Genomic DNA, 21,361 nt, shown 5'->3' with positions numbered 1-21,361 from the left:
GGTTTCAAGCTTACCCTTTGCTGTTGACAAAATAACACATTAGGAGTATTTGTTAGCTAATAGATGGTTGTACTGATGGCTTGTTGTTTCATTGTTTTTTATGCTTTTGTGTCCATCTATTAATAAAAATGAACCCGTTACAGAGCACAGCATGTCTCTTCTCACCACCCTCTGAGTCTGCATTAGCCAGTCACTAGCCCTTTCAGCGTCATGTGACCCAGCGCGCCCCATTCAGCTTGGCTGGTGTCGTTTCACAGGACCCAGGCATGGCCAGTCGTCAGGTTGCACCGCCCTTTGGTTCCCGAGCATGCTGTTTTCTCTCCAGCCTTCTCTCCAACCTTAACCAAATCGGCAGCAGCCACCTCGACCGCCCACACATTCCCGGCCAATCAGCTCAGCTGTTTAGTTACCAAATGTCTTCACAACAACTACAGCAGCAGCCTTCGGCTAACAAAAAAGCAGGAAAAATCCACAACACCCCCTTCGCCAACCAACTAAATACAACGCAACATCTGGCAAAACCTTTTCAGCAAATTCTTCTTGGCAGTCAGTCCGGCAGCCTCACCTCACCATTTCTAGCTTGTTGAAACCAAAAACTAGTAAGTTTTTCCTGCTTATACAGTTTACTGCTGGTTAAAATAAGGAGTAAGCGGCTTATAAGTAATTACTTTTCTCAATCAAAGCGTGGCTGTGCATAATTGAGTGGAACGTACATATGTTGCTTGAGAAAACTTTTAAGGGTGATATGGAAGCTCTTACACTGTGAATAACGTAAAAACCAGTATATTTGCATGTGAGATGCCAAACTAAATTTTAATAAAAGCTCTAACAAACTTAGCTTTTTCCTTGCCAGAAAAATCCTATTCACCTTTAAATGGGTTTTACTAACAGTTTTCAAACTTAAAACAATTACTTTTTGGGATGAACTGGGCCGAGCTAAGGTTATTGTTTTTGTATTTTTATTGTGTTAAGAAAATAGTCGAAACACACTCTATGGCATTAAAAAATGACAATCACAAATATGCAGTTCTAATGTAGCACTTAATGGCAGTATCAATATTTACACTGAGCGCATTTTCACTTTTTTCCACTTGGTATCTCTTATGTCTTGTTATGGACCTTTTTGGCTTGCATGGTTCCAAAACATTTGGTCTGTGCTATTTTTTTGTTTTGTGTGTTTTTGGAACCACTTGTGGGACTTTGGTGTGGTGTTCTGGGCAGTGTATTTAGTGAAAGTGTTGCATTGGACAACTCTGCTATGAAGCATTCTTAGTTAAAGTGAATTCGTGGTGGAAACGTGCTGTTCACACTGAGCTTTGTTTTACTGCCTAATCTTTCCATGCCTTTTACTGGATGATGGATGCCAGTTATTCTTGGCACGTTCCCTGGCCCACCAGTGAGTTTGACAAGTTGGGAAATGCCTCACCCCATTAATGCTAAAAGAATTGATAAAAAGGCCTCACATTTCTTTGTCTGGTTCTAGATCACCGCGAAGGAGAAGCTTTTCTCGTAGCCGCAGCAGGTATGCATCAGTTAATTACAGCATGGACGATTTCATCCAGGAGGTTTACAAAGAAATGAACCAAAACAGTTTAACATTGGGCTGTATGCATTAATAGACTCCAGGGTAGGCTTTGTAATTCGGTAAAAGGGAGAAAAGGTTTACTTCTGTTACATTGCTTGCCTGGAGTTACTATATTTACACAGCTATTGAGATTCCAGGGTTATCAGCTGAAGGATATTAAGAATGGAAGTAACTAATTCTTCTGTTCTGCAGCTGTCCAAGGTTCCTGCCAGTTTTTTCCACAAACTTCTGTGTTAATGTGCTACTCCCCTCCAGATACCATGAGCCACAAGTACAGACGATAAGAAGCGTAGTGACCATGTTCTGCTGTCCCATACTAGAAAGTGTTAGGTGGTAACGACACAGCGGTGTAACATGGTTTTGTGTTGGGGTCTTTGAAGCTTCCAGAGTTCACATGCTATTTTACGTTCTTGTAGCATAGGATGCTGCATTGCTGTAAGGGATGTGTTGGTATATGTGGACACGCCATGTTAGCTGAGGCACTGTCACTTGCAGTCTGACTCTGAACAGATGTAAACTGCTGCAAAGGAATAGATCAACACAACCTAAGCTGTGTTGTGTAGCTCAAGCTGATTATCCTTACCTGAAGGAAGGCTAATATCATAATCTTAACAGGTTTCCCCTGGTTGAGTAGTTAAAAACGTAATTTCCTGAAGGGAAGCTTTGTAGATAGCCTTGTTAACCTAATTCAGCTTTGCTTTGACGCTATAATCGTCTTGCATTTTAATCTCCACCAGGTCCCTCTCCAGAGACAGAAGAAAGAGAGGATCACTCTCACGGGAGAGGAATCACAAGCCTTCTCGGTTCCTTTTCCAGGGTCTCGCAGGTAGGATGAGTCTTTTAGTGGTTATGCATTTTGAGTAAAACTGTGAAAGTGATTGTTTCCATGTCTTGGTAATACTGAAGAAGGTTGTGGTGGAGAATCATCTCTAGTGTCTTATGAAGTTCTTTGTCTTTAAGAATTAAATACTCAGTTTTATTAAACGAACATTATTTTTTAAATGCTTATCTTGCCATCTACTGATTGGGGCTGAGGGGTTTAAAGCAAGATCTGCTGCTCTCGGCACCTGGTTACTAATGTGTCTTTTCTTCTTTAGTCGCTCCAGGTCAAATGAGAGGAAATAGGACTATGAGAAGGAGCTGTGTACAGGAAGTCATTAGATCTGAGGACAGGAGGAGTATGTACAGAACATTGTTTTGTTTTGAAACTTCATAAAGCTTGGTGCATTTTTAAAATGTTTTAGCTGTTGAACTTGCTTTGTTCTTGTATCTTGTAACAGGTGGCAAATGTAAAGATGTGAATCTGTATATGGTTCTGAGCAGATCATATGATTTGTAATATTAATCGCTTTACAATGTACCATTATGCATAACTTTTTGTTGCGTTGAATGGTAAGCAGTTTGTCTGGCATAGATAGAATGCTTCTGGTCTTGACGTGTTGGGGAATGTTTTGCTGGGATTCAGCTTTTGGAAGGAGGCATGCAATGAAGATGTGTTCATTGCGGAAGCATGGCCATGAGCGGTGTTCATCTGTCCAGAACAAGACGCAGATGCTTCATAGGACAGTTCTCGGAAATAGTCAGGAACGTCGAGCGAGCGGCCTGTGAAGGGAGTGACTGAGCTGCAGTTTTATCCAGAGCTCTAGTTCTGACTTCCATTACCTGGAAGTGAGCTACTTTATATTACATGAAATATAAATCTTTAGCCGTAGGGTCAGTTAATTTTGTACTTCATGTGACTAGAGTACTTCTTAAATAGATGATTGTTGAGACCATCTGTTCCAGAACCTCTGAATAGACCAAATACACAGCAGAACTGACAACTGGAGTGGATGTGTTGAGTGTGTAATGGTACATTGTAAAAATTATGAATTAAACATTTCTTTACTGTACAAGAATTTTCATGTCACTTGTAAAATGTCTTTTGTGAGATCCTTGGGATTAAAGTTTTGGTTACAACTTGTTGTTTAGTATTTAACTTGAGTACCTGCTATATACATTTGCATTGCAGAACGTGCACTTGGGTCTTGTGGTGCAATTGGGTTCAAATTAAATGCGCTCCGTGGTATGGGGTAAGGTGACACTTGCCACATCTCACTGCAACACACCTGTGAACTGTTCAAATGCTGCTGTAAGTTGCAGGTCACTACCTGCAGCTGTGCTCCATACCCTCTCGCACCTCGGCGAGGGGCAGGGCCTCGTTGCATCACTGGCATCTCATACCAGTGTTAGAAATGCAGCCTAGGTGAGCTGGGTAGATGATACTGGCTTGGCTCCTTGCCTAATGGTGAGCTCCAACATGCTTACTCAGAAAAGCAGCTGGAGATACCAAGGTTCACAATATTTTTGCATCCTGGCTGTGGGTTGGTAATGACATTTAAGGTATTCTTCGTATCTGTCAGTTTTGAAATGACTAGTCTGTAAACTGAAGCTTTGCATGAAGATTTCACATGGAGTGTAAAACCCTGGCATGGCTCGAGTGCAATTAAGAGCTCCCAAACTGCCTAATGGCCTCTTTTTTTCCTGTATCCAAGAGAAGATGAGCTACATCCGTTTCAGTCGTGTCCGTTTAGATTAAATCCATCATACTGAACAGTCTTGTGGTTTAATTTCCTTCACTTGTGGTGTCCAGGCGGGGACAAGATGATGGCAAAGCTGTAATGGAAAGAAACTGCTACTTCACACACTGCCTAGAAAGGGGGTGTGTGAAAGGGGAGTGGGGACAATGTGTGTGGTTTGTCACAGCAGCTGGGGTGCAGTGTCATGATTTTTTTTTTTTTAACTACTTAGGTACTGTTTATGGTTGGACTCGGTGATCTTAAAGGTCTTTTCCAACCTAAATGATTCCACGATTCTCTCGACAGCCCCTGGCCCAGCGTGCTGTGGTACAAGCACAACCAACCTCATGTTCACTGCAAAGCAGGAACGCTGCAGGTGGTGCAAAAGGCACACACAGCCCTAAATGATCTTAAACTGGGAGCGTGGTGAGCTTAAAAGGTACAGAAAAATGCGCCGTCTTTTTTCTTACCCTGTATGGCCTGATGAGGAATTTGGGAAGTGTCGGGCTCGCAGCCGAGACGGCTCAGGCTGGTGGTGAGGTGGCTGCTGCTGTGCACTGTCGCAGCTCCCCGGCAGAGGTCGGGGTGGCCTCGTCAGCCGGCTGGGGCTCCTGTCCGCCTGATTCCACATCAGGTTTGGTCTCAAAATGTTGACAGACCAGCTCCTCTGGGGATGTTTGTGTTAGATGAAAGGCAGCCAAGGGCTGAGATGATATCATGTGCCACACACAGCTGTGTTCCCTTTTTTAATAAGTGCTTCTACCAGGGTTTGATTTGTGGGATTGCAGCTCTTGTTGCCTGGGAGCCAGCCTCTCTGCTGGCACGTCGGTTCCTCTTGTGGTTACGTGGAGGGGAGGGAACGGTGGGGGACAAGTAGCCTTCAGTAGTTTCAACTACCAACAGGAAAGGAGGGAAAGAAACCCGAAACGCTAGAGACAGTGTATGCTGCGGGGAAGCAGGTTGTGGTTTTCGTGCATGAGGGAGTCTGCAGAACTGGGAAGATTTTATCAGTTTCAGGTTTCTGACTTTGTATTTTACTCCTCAGCTGAATGAAGAAGTTGGCCCTTAGGCTGGCTCAGAACGGCTGCTTCACAGCAGATGACTGGTTTTACGTACTTGGGTGGGTTTTTGATGGGGAACAAAATTAGCAACTTGTAGAGAAATATGGGAAATGTGTAAACACTGACTGCGAACAGCCCTTCTCTCAGGGTATAATTACCAAGTGTTATTTTTAATGCAGCAACACATTGAAGGATTTAAGGCTTCCAGGTTGCTTCTGTGAGAAGGAACCAGCCTGGGAACACTCACTCCCCACAGGTAGAGAGCATTGTGGCTTGTCTTACTCTGAAATTAAATTTGCAAGGAAGTGTTTGTGTTGATATTCTAAGGCCAGGGACATCCCTCACTTCTCCCCAAAGATTCTTAAACCAGGGAGAGCCACTAAGCAGTGTGTCCTGGCCAAAAGAGGACAGACAGATGCTATCCAGTGGCAGAACTAGGTGGCTCATGCCCCATCCTCAGCGGCAGCCCTGCTCTGAAGACTCTGGGTGACGGGGAACTCTGCTGCTTTCTACGTTGTTTCAGGGCCCTGTTTTGGGGTCCTCACGCTAACATGTTAAGCTGTGTTTCTAATTTGGGGAGAGGTTTAGCTGCCCCTGCTTTTGCCTGGCAGAAGCATCTTGAGGTTAAGACTATCAGAGTTCCTCAGACGCTCATCAGTGCAGTATCTAAGCACATCCCAGAAGCACGCTAAACGACATAACTACCCTCTGTTTATGTGCGGTTTGTTCTTTTCTCACACTCTCCCTAGGGAGAGTATTGTGTGCAAATGGTTTTGTGAAGAAAGGGATTTTTTTTTTTTTCTTTTTATGTACATGCTGCTCTTTGTTTATGGCAGAGAAGATAATTTTAAGAATGTGCCTTGCACTTAGAAAATGGAGAGGTTAAATATGTTCTTTCTTCCAATGGGATGCATTCCACGGTCCTTCAGACAGGTTCGGCTAACCAGGGTCGTGCTTGGGCGAGAAGTTGCAATCTTGAAGAACACCAACAGTGGTTCTAGTTAAAAAAAACATGTTTCAGCTACCTTTGGGGAGCTGCTGCAGTTCACCTCTAAAATGATCATCTTTCTGGAGCTGGGCTATTCTGTACTCCAGTCACACCAGGAACTAAAATACATTCTTGCTAGAAGATCGCTTGTGTTTCATGCTCTTTGTCTTTCCATTTCTTTTTGTTTGAAGTCAAAGGAGACATGAGAGACGCTGCACCGTGCCCTTGGGTCTTCCTGCAGCAGCCGGCGTTGCCTGGAAGAGCAGGTTACGCCTCTTATCTCCGAACGTCTACGTGCTTCTGTGGGGACCTGTCAGCAGAATTCACTGCTGGAAGTGACGAGTGCCCTAGCAGTTCTGCAGCTTTTTTCTTTTGCTGTTAACATGACATCTTTTCAGATTCCAGTTTTACTTTCTCTTACTCACCATCCCATCATGTCACAATGTCTCCTGACATAAAGATCCATGAAGCATCTGAACATTTGACGAACTTTCTCCCATTTCTGCTGGTTTTAATCACTGTCCTTATACCCACATTCAATCATAGCCCAGAAATACTGTCCCAAAATCTGAGCTACAAGCGCAGCGTTGCTTTGCTAGAAAAGAAAAAAAGTGAAAAAAACAGAGCATCAGCCCCTTTGGCAAACGGAAGGCCGAAGGGCAGAAGTGCAGTTCCAGTAACTCCGGTTCGACCTTAGATCCCGCACAGTGAGGCGATAGCACAGCGCCTGAGACCTGCCATAAAGAGGCGGGTCTCAGCTTCCCTGTTACTGAAATGTAGCTAGCTCCAATGTCACACCTCAACCTGCCAAAAATGGGCAAAATAAAGACGGTTTTTGCTTGGCAACTATTAAAGTCATTTAGTGAAGCAGTTGCTGAAGCTGAAGCAGCATCACAGCCTGTTAGCCCGTGCAAGAAGTGTTCTGGCTTCTTAGAAATACTGTCACTGTCTCGGTTTTCTGTTTCATTTCTGAAGTTTTGCTGAGGCTCTTCTGGGTCACTGAGGCACTACCACTAGTTACATTCTGTTAGTGCCCTTCAAACAAATGCTGTTGTGGACTAAAATAAACACGAGATCCAGACAAATATAAAATAGACTATGCAATAGGAACGCTATGTTCCCAAGTGATTCATTCATCTATTATTTAATAATTTAGTAGCTGACATAACTCTTAGTTGAACAAATCTTCACATCAATTCAAGTGGTGTTTCTGCTCTGTCCTACATGTAATTTTAGCTGTCAGATTTTCTGTGGGAGCAATCCCAATTGGAAAAGGGAAATGTACCTCCTTCCCAGCTAGATTGTGCCACCAATCGCAGTGGTGTTACTCCACAGCCTGCCTGTGGTACCCCAGGATTCATCCTGCTGCAGTCAGAGTCAGACTGTCCTGTCCTTGGGTACTTAGCTGGACAACACACAAACACGCTGACAGGTTGTGAGGTACCGATAGCACGTGCAGACACCATGCTGCTGCCGAAAAAGCCAGCAAAGCAGCCCGGCGACGTGCACCGTGGTGTGAAAGGCCCTTGGCAAGCTGCAGCCCTCCATTGGGAGCCACGGTATCAGGGTGGAGCAGCGGTATCAGGGTGAGGCACCGTGTCACCCTGGGTGTCGCTTTGGAAGATCACTACTGCCAGCTGTGAGAGAGAAGTATTATCTCCGCTGCGTGCAGGGGCTGCTTTGTCCATGAATATTCAGCAATATTCAGCGTCGTCTCTGCGAGGAAGCCCTGCTGCTCCGCCCAGCCTTTCCCCCGCCGCTGCCGATGGAGGGCTTGCCATTAGTCTTTGCTAGAAAATGTTCGAGGTTACTCGTTTCTAATACCGACATTATTTACCATCACATTAAAACCTGGTTGGTCACTGCAGAACACCCGCTGGCTGGACTGGGTGCTGTGCTTCCTGGTGCTAGTAAATGGTGGATTGATCAGCTTTTCATGCAGTCCTATTATAAGCTTTTTGGGAGGAGGCTGCCCCAGCCAGAGAGATAGGCTTCAGGTGTGGTATGCTGCTGCTCCTGCAAATAGTAATTCTTGTAGCTGCCTGGTTGACACATCCTGCTTAGAAACTCATGGTTCAATGTTCACCAGATTTGGAGTCAGGAGTTCCCTCTGCACAGGGCGAGTTTGACAGGGACTGGTGGGGTATTTTTTGACCTATTGCAGAGTGTGGACATTTCGAGGTTTTCATGTTTCTTGTTTCACAGCCTCCCTCTCCCTCTTCGTCTCCCTCTTTGTGGCATATTGCAGTTGGTCGTCTATAAATCTTTTCGTCTTCTGCAAAGCCCAGGTTTGTTACAGGAGGACAAGAAGGGCTCTGGTGCAGCATCACTGCTGGTGGGTGATGTATGGAACGTTTTTAACCTGTTTCCAGCCTCTGTTGCACTACTGACAGCAGCTCCAAGATTCAGCAAATTTCCTTTCCCTGCTGTAATGTGGATTCTCAGAAGCGAGGCAGAGAAACCAGTGAGGGAGGCTCAAACCACAAGAAAAAGGTTTTATAGTGGTACCTGGAACTCCCCAACTCAGATTCCAGGTTTGGTGGAACTGAGCAGAGCTCCACCACGGTGCATGGACCGCGTCCATCCCCATCGCCAGGTCTGGCACAGCTCTGTGCCAGCGCTCGGTGTCAAGGCCAGCAGAGGTTCAGTGCGGGGTGAAAGCTGCTCCTTCACCCCAGCTCCAGGAAATCCTGCTGTGCACGACTGACATGTAGAAAGGGAAGTGCAATCGACCCTTACCCCGGTGTCTAGGTGGCGGCGGTCATATCATCGACGATGGCTTTATTGGACGTTGTACACACACAGCTGTCCCCTCCCATTACCTCTGCTCCACATGGGACCATGCACCCGAGTGAGTCACCGTGCAAGAGAGCCGTCCGTCCGTCTGTCCTTGGTGCCTGGTCTGGGTACTGCCCTCCTACAGATGCCGTTTCAGGTGGCTCATGGTGCCAGAGCTGATCTGTCCCTGGCTCTGCCCCTTCCCTCTCCTCTGCCCCACACCCAGCCCCACTCCTCACCCCCCAGCACAAGGGAGAAGTGAATCACGACCCCGCACCCACCCTCACCCGGGGTGGCAGGATTCCTGAAACGCGTGCCATGAGCGGGGAGATCCCAGGAGACACTGACACACGCTGAGCCACCGCCTGGCAGTGCCGGCGGGCGCCGGGATGGGCGAGCAGGCCGGCATGCGTCTCCCAGAGCCGTGGGTTTGGGGTTTGGTGTCGCTACCTCCACAAGCGGGAGTGGAGGGACTTGCCTCGCAGACACCCCATCCTTGTGTCTGACTGTGGGGATTGTTTTTAAAGCTCACATCGTGAGCAAGCGTTAGTCAACAGCTCTCCGTAGTCACCTCCTTCTCACGCATGGCTATAAAGGGCTGGATCGTGTTCCTGATAGATTTCAAGCAACGCCACAGCTTGGGGAGCGACAAATCCCTCGTCAGCAGCGCTGTGCTACATGTCATCCATTGGGAAGAAATTATGTCGGTCGACAGCTTCCCACAGGCCTGGCTGCACCAAGAGCTGCCGAGGGCTGGGGACCCCATATGCCGCATGGATGGGAGCAATTCTGCCCCACACTCCGCTTGCTTATTCCCACCCATGCAGCGAATCCTGCTGTGGAAGGTCCCGGTGGGCCTGGAGCAGTCCCTCTCCTCCCCCTGCCCACTGCCACCCCAACGGGAAGCTTCCCCTGCCCTCGCCGAGATGCCTGCGGGGAAGAGCTGGCTGCAAAAAAAAACCTGTGGACATTTTGGATGGACCTTATTCCCCACAAGGAGCTTTGCAAAAGGCTGGAGCCGTTCACCCCGATTCCCAGCGGGGCATCCGTGCCCCCTCTGCGGGTGCCAGCCGTCTGCATGGTCCTGCCTTGCTCTCGGGTCGTAGTGAATGAGGTAAAGCAGCAAGTAAATAAACAGGCAAACGAGCCCGAGGTTTGAAGCCAGGTACTCCCTGCTGCCCTCGCTGCGCTCTGAACAATGAGGTCCTTTGCTGCCAGCAAAAAAAAAAACCCACAAAGCTTCCAAGCTGCTCATGGAAAGTCAGTGAAGCAATTACGTTAATGACTGTGAATGGGGCTAAAAACAATCTTGGATGAAAATGAGTGAGGGGCCGAATGAAGCAACCAATTCATAGCCCAGCTCCCGCATCCAGGAATATTTCCAGTAAGCAAAGGCCTTGTTTTAGGGACTGTCTCATCCCCCATTTGTGCTTGGTGGGACTCTATTTCCACTCTGCTGGGTCCGGTGTCTCATCAAAATGCCTTCATAAATGGAGCAAACAAGGGCTGTATATGGCAGGGAAACAGTCAATTAACACGATCTGAGTTCTTTTAGGGGCAGAGTTAATCAAGCATTCAGCGTTTTGTCATTCTTGTCTTTCTTTCCTGGGAAAATCCTATTAGTATAAAATCACTTAATTGGGCACTTCAAAGAGCTGATGGGAAAACAGTCTTCGCTGGGATATAAACGCCATTCAGCCGAACACTGGGTTCATTTAGACTTTTGCTGGAGCGTGAGTGTTTCATTAAGAGCCTTCACGTTTCCCACTTAAAAGAAAAAAGCTTGTTAGTAGAGATAATAAAAAGAAAAAAAAATCTTGGAGATTTGAATCTTGCTGAAGAGGGTTTTTACTGCCTGAATAGGCGGGGCTTTGTTTCAGGGCTTTGTCCTCAGCACAGCCTCTTACACCTAGAGTTAGTTGCCTGTCAATCTGCTTTCCTGAGCTGAGCGATTTCACACCTGCCTGGGGTGTTCTTGCAAGTAAAAGGTGTTTGAGGAGGGAAAGAGTCAGCCCTGGTCAGACCTTTGGGGTGTAGGATGATGCGTTTTTGCGGGACTGAACCCCAAAGCCCGTGCGCTCGTCCCCGCTCTCTGTGCTGGGGTAGAGGTCCCGTCTTAATTCCCCCACTCTCAGGTTGTTTCCCTGGGCAGAAATTCAGGTTTTTGCAGAGCTTACATTTATCCCCCCTTGAAAAATAACACAGTGTGCCCTGATCTGTCATTGCCAACTCTATCCCAAAAGACCTGAAGGATGCTCATCTGCCTGACCCTTTTCTGTTTCTTCCTGCTACATTGGTTGATCTAACAGGAATATTACATTCCAGCCCCCCCCACCAAAAACCACTTCACGTATACCTTTGACCACCAAATCTCCAAACCTTCCTTGCTGCTGGGGAGGGCTGGGTGAGGCACCACACGGATCGCTTCGTTTCTGTGGTCGGCGCTGGCAGGCTTCTGTCTGGGAAAACGTTTCCAGGTCAATCACATGCTTATATATTAATGACATTTTGTAGTCAGCCTTTATAAAATCCTTACATGTAGGTGTTCATGTGCATTTAAAACAGTTGTTATAAGCATGGGTTGGATCTCAGTGTGTGATTCCCATCAAACGGGCTGAGATCCTTCCCTGGTGCAATGTTGGGTTCTTCCCTTTGGGGTCAGGATTACCTTACGTGGTTCCACAAAGCCACGTTTCCCCATTCTTCTCCATCTCACCCAAGGCTGGGGCATTCAAACCCTGACTTCTTCACCTGACAAATTATTCCCCTGCTCCATGCCAAAGCTCCCACCCACATCTCCTTGGCTTTTAGGGGTGCTGCTCCCCAAGTCCCCAGAGAGGATGAAACTTGGTGTCAGAGGCGATGTGCCCGGGCACATTCCCTTGACGAAACCCCGGCTGTGCCAGCGCTGAGGATGGGCTGAGTCACGTACCAACTCTGCCCACTGTGAATAATGTATTTGCATCTGTGTCTGCAGTGGCTTCCCCTCCCCTCGGTGTCTGCGGGACCCACCTGGGGAGATCCCCCCGGGAAGGAAATGCTCCCAAGGGGCCCCGGCCAAGGCAGCAAGTGTCACTTGGTATTTAGGTGCCCCTGGTGCTGGGAAGAAGGTTACTTTGAAGGCTATGAAATATGCATTCATTTAATATGCTCCTTTTGCTTCCAGGCATCAGGATGGGTTTTTCAAGCAAATTACAAGGACGGATTCTCCCAGGATCACACCCCTCCCAGGTGGGGGTTTGGGACACCCCTTGGGAAGGGCGAGCCTGGGACAGGAGAGCTGACAGCTCCCACTCAGTGGCTATAAATGGTGAGAAGGAAACACGCCGATCTTGGTCCCCAGCCCTGTGCCTCTGACCTCCTACTACTACATCTTGTTGGGGCTGAACATCATGAGTCACCTTTGGGATTTTTTTTTTAAAGTTCCTGTACCGCCTTCTGTATTAATCACACTTTTTTTTCCCCCTTTTTTTCTAGCAATGCCACTGCAGACTTGACCATGGACTGTCTGACCCAGACCCTGACGCCATTCGTCTCCCCACTTCCCATTTCCAGTAACCCACTTTGCTGAGGTCTCCTCTGATGCTGGTGCTGCCGTGCAGCCGGAGGTCCTCAGCTCCTGGTGTGGGGGCATGAGGAAGGGGAGCGAGAGCGGAGTTCGCAACAGCCAGAAACCTGCCCCCCCCCATCATTCTGGGGTGCAGGGAGAGGACCCCACCCCACCAAAAAAAATCACAGACATAATGACAGTTATTTTCCTAAGGGAAAATCTATGTCCAATTTATTTTCTGGCTGGTTTTGACCTGGAATGTATTCCCTGTGTAACTGGGAATATTAGCATCAGGCAAGGCTGGTCGGTTATCTCGCGTCACTTTGTTTTTTTAATTCCTTGCTCTTGCATCAGCGTTTGCTGTGGGTTGCATAAGCGAGACCACTCCTTCCTCTGCCACTTTGGGTGCTAATTTAAAAAGCTGCTGGTTTTGATGGTCCCATTCCCTTTTGTGTATTCAGGGGGGCTTTTATGAAAAAAAAAAATTTAAAAAAAGAGCTGGTTTAAGCAGTAAGCATCCTCTCAGTAAATGCTGCTTCATCTGAGAGCCCTGGCTGGCAGCTGGAGGCTGCGCTGACCGGCGGAGGATGCCCACAGCGCTGCGACTGGAACGGTGTTGGGCTTCCCTTCAGTGCCGATCTCGTCTTCTTCACATCCAGAAGGAGCGAACCAACAAACTGCAGGTGGAGCAGAGCTGGCGGTTGGCGAGGAAACAATCCGCTACTGCACAGCGACGCATCCAGCCCTCCGCAGTGCGGCTCTAAAAGCTGCTCTTTGCAACCAGGAGCAAAAATCATTCCCACATAGAAACATTAGCGACAGCTTCCCTGCGAGGAAAGGCTGTTCCAGCTCACCCCCTCCTCTCCCTGCGTATTTATGAACGGAAAGACAGGCGGAATTCGGGAGCATCCCCAGCTTTGCCAGGATGGGTTTTCTGCAGCGTGTAGTATTAATTTAGGATGCTTTCACATTCCCCATCCTCCTTTCACCTTTCCTCCCATCCAACCGTGCCAGCTTGGAGGCAGCCGAGGGGGTGAGCAGCCGCCGATGACCCAAACGTCATGGCCCAGCGCCGCAGAGGGGGGACCGGCAATGGCAAATGCTGCTGCAGCGCGTGGCAGCCTTCAGCCAAACATGCCCAAACATATTCTCCAGCTGCTCGGGCCGGTGGGAAGCTGCTGGTCTAGCCAGGAAATGCACGGGTGTTTTGCACGCCAAAGGTCTTGCTCAGCACCCCAGCACCCGCCGGCTCCAGGGGCCTTCGGGGGTGCCTGCCACTCCCAAGAGACCCCTTTAACTTGGTCTTTGTCCCTTGGAAGTGTGCTTTCACCTTCTCGTGCCCCTCAGGAATACACCGCGTTTGCACCCTTGCTGCCCGAGTCGTGATGCCCAAGGCGCCTGGGTAGATTATGCCACGCTGGGAGGGTGCTGCAGAATACGGCCCCCCTCTCCATGCACCGGGGTAAGCTGACTCTGAGGGCATCAGCTCTCGCGCTGTGGGCAGAGTCAGACCCGCTGACCCCGCTCTGTCTGCAGCACAGGGGATGGGTGCCCTCCGGCCTTGCCATTTAACCCCAGCAGAAGCTGCCCTGGGCTCAGACCTTTCCTGCCTGTGGACTTGGATGCATTTTCCAGATAAGCCACAAATCCCTCCGAATCCTTCCCACAGGTTCCTGCAGAACATGCACGGACTTGTTCTTCCTCCTCATCCCTGCCCAGGAGCCTGCAGGACTCAAGACCAGCAGATCCTTCCCAAAACACCCGCAGCCGGGTGCCAGGGGGGTTCAGCTGACAGAGCAGAGCCAGGCCCCCAGGAGAAAATCCGTCAGGAGAGACCAGGGTGGCCTAGGAGGGGGTCGGGCAGTGCCTGGGGACCAGGGGAGCACCATCCCGGCGTGGCTCTGAGGTGGGCACCCCAAGGGCAGAGAGAGTCGCCCCTTCCTTAATCCGTTATCCCCCTTTCCCACTGAAATCCTCTGCACTAGTGACCCGCTGGGCAGGGAAGCCTGGGTGGGATGTGGAGCACCCCCCCGCCCTGCCAGCCAGCTGAAGCGCTGCTCTCTAAGGATCCTGCGTCTCCCCATGGGGAGGGGGCAGCCCTGTGTCCCCTGATGGGGGGGATCCCTGCACCCCTCGGAAGGGGGTGCCTGCGTCCCCTGATGGGGATGTCCCTCCATACCCTAACTGGGGGGGGGGAGTCCCTGCATTCCCCTAGGAAGGGGTTCCCTGTATCCCCTGATGGGGACATCCCTCCATCTCCTAACGGGGGGGACTCCCTCCACCCCCTCGGAAGGGGGTCTCTGTATCCCCTCATGCAGGATCCCTGCAGCCCCCCTAGGATGGGACTCCCCACACCCGGTGACCGGGTGCACTCCCGGGAACGGGGACCGGGATGCGGAGCGGAGCGTTGGGGGAGGGGGGAGCCGTGCCAGGACCGAGTCAGCTCCCCGGGGGTGCCGGTCCGGTCCCGGGGCGGGGCGGGGCGGGGCGGGGGCGGGAGGGAAATCCCGGGCGACGCGGTGAGCGGCGGCGAGGCCCCGCCCCGCTCCGGTATAAAGCGCGACGAGGCGCAACGGGCACCGGGAGACGCGACGCCACGGTGAGTGCGGCGGGGGTGGCCCCGCGGGGGCGGCCGGTGGTTCTGGCCCTTCCCTGCCCGCGGGGGGTGTCACCGGATTTTGGCGGGGGACGGACACACGGTGCCGGTGCCCGGCTCGGGGAGGGGGAGCGAGGAAAGCGCCGGAGCCGGACCGGGACCGAGCGGCGGCTCCGCCCCGTGGTCGCATCCCCAGCGCGGGGGAGGGAGCGGGGCCGGTCCCGGTGGTTGGGTCCCGGGGGGGGGGGAGCCCCCCCCCCCCCCCCCCGGAGCCGCCGCCCCCCGTTTCGGGGACGGGCGCGGAGCCCCGGTCCGGGCTGCGCTCGCCCCCCGGCGGCGGCGGGGCGCGGTGCGGGGCGCGGCCGCGGAGCATCCCTGCGTGTCCCCCGTCCCGCGGGGCTGGGCGGGGGCGGCCGCTCGGGGGTTGGGATCCGGAGACCTTTCCCTGAGGGCTCGGGAATAACCCCCCTCCCCGCGGCTGGAAAGACCCACGGGCTCATCGGTGTCATGAGCGGGGCGTTCTCTGCGCCTTCCCCCCCCCCCCCCCCCGCGGAGGCACCTGGCGCGGGGTGACATCGGTTTTCGGCTCCATCCGCCCCCAGGTGTGGGTGCTGCCCTGCCCCTCCTGCTCCCTAAGCCTTCCTCCAACTGGTGTAACTGGTCCCGGGTGTCGCAGGTGCCTGTGGGGCTGGCGAGGGTGCGTGTGTGTCCCTGGGAGTGCCTTCAGCTCCCGGCCGGCTGGGTGAGGTTTTAACGCAACCGTGCACCTGCATCACCTCTTTGCTCAAGTCTTGGGGTTCTCCAGCTGGGTTGCAGGAAGCCTTGAAGCTTTGGAGAGGCTGCTAAAAAGCAACGCCAGCCCCATGGGAGGGGACGGTGACCTGGCCCTGGTCCTTCCCTATTTGGTGGCTCTGACAATCTGCAATCATGAGTCGGGGCAAAGCTGTTATCTCGAGGTGTGGGGGCTCTGGGGTGGTACCTGGGCCATGGGGGTGCCCTGAGGATGGGGAGATCGATGCCTGACACAGGCGGGGGGGGCTGGAGGGTGTCCGGTCAGGGTGTCGAAACACGTCCCCTGCCTGCTACCTGCCAGGGCTTGCCTGGACATGCTGGGACTTGCCTCGCAATGAGGTCACCCTGTTTATGTACTCTGACTGCCAGGAGATAGGAAACTGGATTTCTATTTTTACTTGAGGATGGTCAGTCTGTGTTGGGAGCGGGGCCGGGTTGGGGCAGGGCAGAGCTTTGAGGTGGCCCCAGGGATGGAGCAGGGTCTCCCCAGCCTGGAGGCTCTCCAGCTACCCACTGGCATGCTGTGCTGGTGGCATGCCTGGTAATGTGGTGCAGGTGATCTGGGGGGGCTGGGGGTGCTGAATTTGGGCAGAAAGCTTCCCTGTGGGAGGCTGAACACCCCATCCCTGGGGATGTTTGGAGGTGCAAGCCTGGGCGTCTGTTGTGGTCCCGGCTTTGGGGGCTCTAGATTGGGTGGGCAATGAGAAAGCTGTCTTGCACACATGGATTCTATTTCTGTGAATCTTTTTTTAAAGCAGATTTAATGAGCACGGCTATCCAAGCAGGGTCAAGCCTTAGCTCCAAAAGCTGTCGAATCCCAGAGCATTGTTTGCTTTGCTCTGATAATGAGGTTGCTCATAACTGTGGGTGGTGCAAGGGATCCATTAGCCCCATGCATGTGTAAGGGGGAGGACTGCTTGGAAGGAAAGGCTTTGCCATTTACTGTGAAGGTCAAGACTTTTGGCACCGATTTGAAAAAAAACAAACAGGGTCTTGTCTCTGGTTACCCAACAGCTTCTTGCAGATAATGGGGGTGGTTAAGTGGTCAAGCTTGTGGCATATTCTTACGGTTGCTTAAAAGGCTTTCTTGCCACTGGGCCTGGGTTCTTGAGATGAAGAAACTGGCCAGAAAAACATCCTGTTGCTTCACTTGCCCATGTGCCAACTTGTCTTGTGCCTGTGTGGAAGTGGGAACGCAGCAGGGTTGTGGATGGAACCGGTGGCAGCATTTGAGGTCCCTGATGCTTTGCTCTGGCAGGGCTTTACCTGCTGGAGGAGGAATGGGGAACATCAACATTTGCACCTTCCCCATCCTTCTGCATCACAGCAGGCTGTGTTTGACTTCAGTCAGGCTCAAGCCTCTGCCCAAGACACCACTAAAATACCAAATGTCTGAGTCCAGGATGAATGCTGGCAGATGGAGGTCCCCTCCAGGCTGCCTCATTGCAGAGCCCAACCCAGCTTGTCCCACCTTGGCTACCGTGTGCTTTGCTCTGGTAGCAAATGTGCTGGCCCTTGGGCTTGCTCGTGTCTTGCCCAACACCCCAGTAACTTGTTCTGCTTTCCTCCCAGGTGCCACAATGCCCCTGTCTCAGAGCAGGGCTGCGCAGATGCCATGCAGCAGCAAGGTGTGCCGGAACCTCTTTGGCCCTGTGGACCACCAGCAGCTCCAGAATGACTTTGAGGACCTGTTGAGGCAACAACTGGAAGAAGCTCAGCAGCGCTGGAACTTCAACTTTGAGACGGAGACTCCCTTGGAAGGACACTTCAAGTGGGAGAGGGTCTTCCTGGCTGAGCAGCCACACCAGGAGGTTGACAGCCTGATCAAGGCCACCAGCAGTGAGAGCACGAGTTCCTTGGTCTACAAGGTCCCCCCCAAGGACCATCTTGGCAGGATTTGCTCAGAGGGGTCTCAGCAGAACTCGGAGGTTTACAGGGCTGGTTCCCTGCAGAGCTTGAAACGTGGGCAGACCACCATCAAAGGTGAGTGCTGGAGGCTTGGTGTCACTCCATGTGTGCTTGGTGGCATTGGTGGTGTCATGGCTCTTCTGGTAGGGACAGATGGAGGGGACTCGGATGCAAGAGCCCTGCCTGGCTCCTGGGGAGGGGACCACCCTCCATGCATCTCTCTCCTGGGGGACCAGAGCCCATCTTCCAAGGGGAAAAGGCTGCAAACTGGGTGCCTTTTGGTTGCTGGGGGTTAGGCAGGGGGCTTACATTGGGCTTATGGGTTTTATCACTGAAGATGCCCCAGAATAGTTCATCACCTTCCGTTCCCATGGCCTGAGCCTGTCCTCTAGGATCAGGGCCTGGAGTGGAAATGCAGGTGAGACCAAACAGAATTGATGGTGGAGATCTACAGGCTCTTCTCTCCAGGAGCTTTGGGTGGGTGGCTCTAAGGTGGAGCCCACCTGGGATGGGTTTTGGGCTGCTTCCCTGGGGACACCTCCCTCTTCCTGCCCCACTGCTCCCAACAGGCTGGAGGAACTTTCCAACCCTCTCTTTCTTCCCTCCAGACTTCTACAGCTCTAAGCGGAGGATTGTCCCTGACAAGACCAAGCCTGACAAGCCCAAGCTGTGACATGGTGGCATTCGGCTCCTCTGCCATCGGGGACAGCTGCTGATGCTGATGTGCCCTGGGGGTGTCCATGGCTCTTTTCCCCCACCCTGTACTGTGTAAGCTGTCTGTATGAAGCAATGTAGAGTCTGTAGTTTCCTATTTATGAGTAGCTCTGGGGTCCTGAGGGACCTTCACTGTGTGCAATGTATAGGAGTAGCCCACGTTGAGGCTTATAGCCCCACGGAGGGGATGGAGGAGAACTGAAATGGGCCTGGTGGGACTAAGGCATTGCCCTGCCTGCAGAGAAGAAAGAATGTGTCCTCTGCCCTGTGGTGGTGGGGTCAAGCATCACCCTTGCACCATCCTGCTGTGATCCTTCCCCTGCCTGATGGCTGGCTGTGGAGGACACTTGTGTCCCAGCCACCTGGTGGCACCAGATATCCTTAAAAAAGGGTCACTGATATGGATTGTAGAGCCCTGGGACAGCCTGGCCCTGAGGACACACTGGTTGCTGGCATGTGGTAGTGGCCCTCTTCCCAGCAGGATGGACCCAGTGGTGACAAGCCCTTGTCCATGCGTGGAAGCAGAGTGACGCGGGGGCTGCTCCTTCCCATGGCTGGTTGGGAGAGGAAACGCTGTTTCCCAGACAGCCCTTCCTTGGGGTGACTCACTGGTGCTGTCACCCATCAGAGATGGGTTGCAGATGATGACAAACCCATTGGAGGTCTCCAGTGCTGAGCTCATTGTGGGACCAATGCTGCCTGGGAGGCTTTGGGGTCCCCTGGACTCTGCTGACCTAAAACCCCACTTTTTTACCTTGTTGGCTTGTGGAGTGGTGCTGTTTGCCCCCATGTTCCTGCCTCCTTCAACACTGACACCAGGCTGGGGAGCTGCCTGCTCTGGCTCTGTTGGATTGCTCTAGGGAGGGAATCCTGCTCACCAGCAAGGATGACACTGAAAGATGAAATCGTAGCTTTTTTTCCTGGACTTTTTCCCCTTTGGGGCTGGGGGGAGAGAGGATCCTCGCTTGGCTCCGCAGAGCAAGCGGCTTCAGTCACCTCTGGGACCAAAGGATGTCCCAGAGCAAAGGCTGCTTGGTCCCAGCTCTGAAGGATGAGTCTCTGCTCTTGAGGGACTCAATGCTGTCAGGTCTCAGCACTTTCATGGGGTTCATCTCCTGCTCTGCTGGATTTGGACTCTGGAAACCGGTGCAAGATGGTCCCAGGCAGAAAAGGGATGGAGTCAACCTCCTGCCTTGCACCACGATGCACTTTGCTGTCAGTGAAGCTGGCAAGCTCCCAGCACTAAATGTTTATTTATAAAAAAAATGCTATTAAGTCTATGTGGGGGGAAGAGGAAGGGGAAATACCTGATTGTCTATAAATGTTAACTCTGAATAAACACTTGTCTTGTGTAAGGGAACTGGTGTCTCTGGGTTAATGGAAATAATTGTGCTGGGAGCAGGGCCTGGCTGTGGGGAGGAGACTGCTCTGGTCTGGGTCCCTGCTGGGCTCTGGGGACTTGGGGGTCACTCTGGGGGTGCAGCCCTCAGTTGGGAGCTGCCTTTGGGCTGTCTGGAGCAGAGGCAGCTGCAGCACAAACCCGGCTGCGCTTTCAGCTGAGCTGGCTGGGGGAAGGGGCTGTGCAGCCCTGGGTGACTCCTCTGCAGCATGAGCTGTCAAAGCAGGGGGATGGGGAGCTGTGCAAGGGCTGAGAGGGGCAAAACCTCACCACAACCCCTGTGCTTAACTCTGCTCCCTTGGGACAGCCGTATACTATGGACCAGGGCACAGGATTGGTGCTGCCAACTGTTGTCCCTAGCAGAAGCCACTGCCATGTATGTGGGATCTCACCGTGGGCATCTGCTGCCCACATCATTTCCCCTTCTCACTGTGACCCTGGTCTGCTACTAACCCTCAGCACACTATCTTATGTGGCAAGTGGCTATTGGCCATGGGCAAGCTGGTCGTGTCTCCCCTCCTCCTTTAAAGGGGTCCTGGGTGCCCAGGCCAATAAGGGTGACCCATGCTGTGGGGATGGGGACATATAAGAGCACATGGTGGCACTGCTGCTGAAAGCATGCTGCAGCAAGTCCCAGGGGTGGGACTGAGACTGGACCTGCTGGATACCAGGGCTGAGATCCCCTGGGAGCCAGGGATGCCTCCACCATCAGCTGCTTCCTCTGAGGACTGAGCAAGACTTTGTATGTGGACTGTGAGCTGAAGTTATGGTTAATGTGATAAATGACCTGATTTGCAGAGTATCCAGGTGAAAATAAAGTTTTGATGGTAACAACAACCTCGTGGTGGTGTTCAGCTGAGGATCCCTAAAGCTTCTGCCTGTCTCCATAGTGTTGGGTGACACCTGTGTGTGCTGATGCCCTTGAAATGCTTGCAGAGCACTATCATGCAGCCTTTTAGCTGCTGCTGAATCAAGCCCTACAGATACAGCCCTTTTAATCTTTCCCCTTACATCAGTCCTTCCAGCCCCCTTGGCCGCTGCCAGCTGCTCCCCTCTGCTGTCACCTCCTGTTTGTCAGGAGCGGTGGTAATGAAGGAAGCAAGAAATAAATCAGCAAATACCCCCTTGTCCCTGTTTGTGGGGCTCTGAGGACAGCCAGGAGCTGGCTCTGCAGTGCGAGAGGGAGCTTGGCACCTGGGCTTCAGTTTTGCACCCCCTGGCAGACCCCAGCCCCACACCACCTCTCCTGGGTGCAGGAGGACTGTGTCCCCCCAGCTTAGGGGACACAAAATGGTGATGGGCTTCCAGCCGCTGAGGGACAGATGGAAACCTTGCACTTTCAGTCCAGGTTGTGTTTTGCTGCTCTCCCATCCCGGCCTCAGCACGGAGTGAGGATGCCAGGATCCCACAACAGCTGAGTAGGACTGGGAGG

General features: G+C 52.0%; 1 protein-coding gene and 1 long non-coding RNA gene across 2 annotated transcripts in view; both read left to right on the top strand.

Annotated features, from left to right (window-relative positions):
• The first annotated feature begins 213 nt into the window (after positions 1-213).
• LOC138681975 (uncharacterized) overlaps positions 214-21,361 on the top strand; it is an 82,869-nt gene continuing 61,721 nt past the window's right edge. Inside the window, exons 1-3 of the long non-coding RNA XR_011322207.1 lie at positions 214-599; positions 1,484-1,522; positions 2,323-2,402. This is a non-coding gene — a long non-coding RNA (uncharacterized lncRNA). The remainder of the gene's footprint in view (positions 600-1,483; positions 1,523-2,322; positions 2,403-21,361) is intronic.
• On the top strand, positions 15,020-19,890 carry CDKN1A (cyclin dependent kinase inhibitor 1A). The gene is made up of 3 exons (XM_069772099.1): positions 15,020-15,119; positions 17,481-17,891; positions 18,425-19,890. The coding sequence occupies exons 2-3, from the start codon at positions 17,489-17,491 to the stop codon at positions 18,487-18,489; spliced, it is 468 nt and encodes a 155-aa protein (XP_069628200.1). The 5' UTR covers positions 15,020-15,119; positions 17,481-17,488; the 3' UTR covers positions 18,490-19,890.

Source organism: Haliaeetus albicilla, chromosome 26 (assembly GCF_947461875.1).
Source record: "Haliaeetus albicilla chromosome 26, bHalAlb1.1, whole genome shotgun sequence".
NCBI classification, from domain to species: Eukaryota; Metazoa; Chordata; class Aves; order Accipitriformes; family Accipitridae; genus Haliaeetus; species Haliaeetus albicilla.
This window is presented reverse-complemented; position numbering and strand designations above follow the sequence as displayed.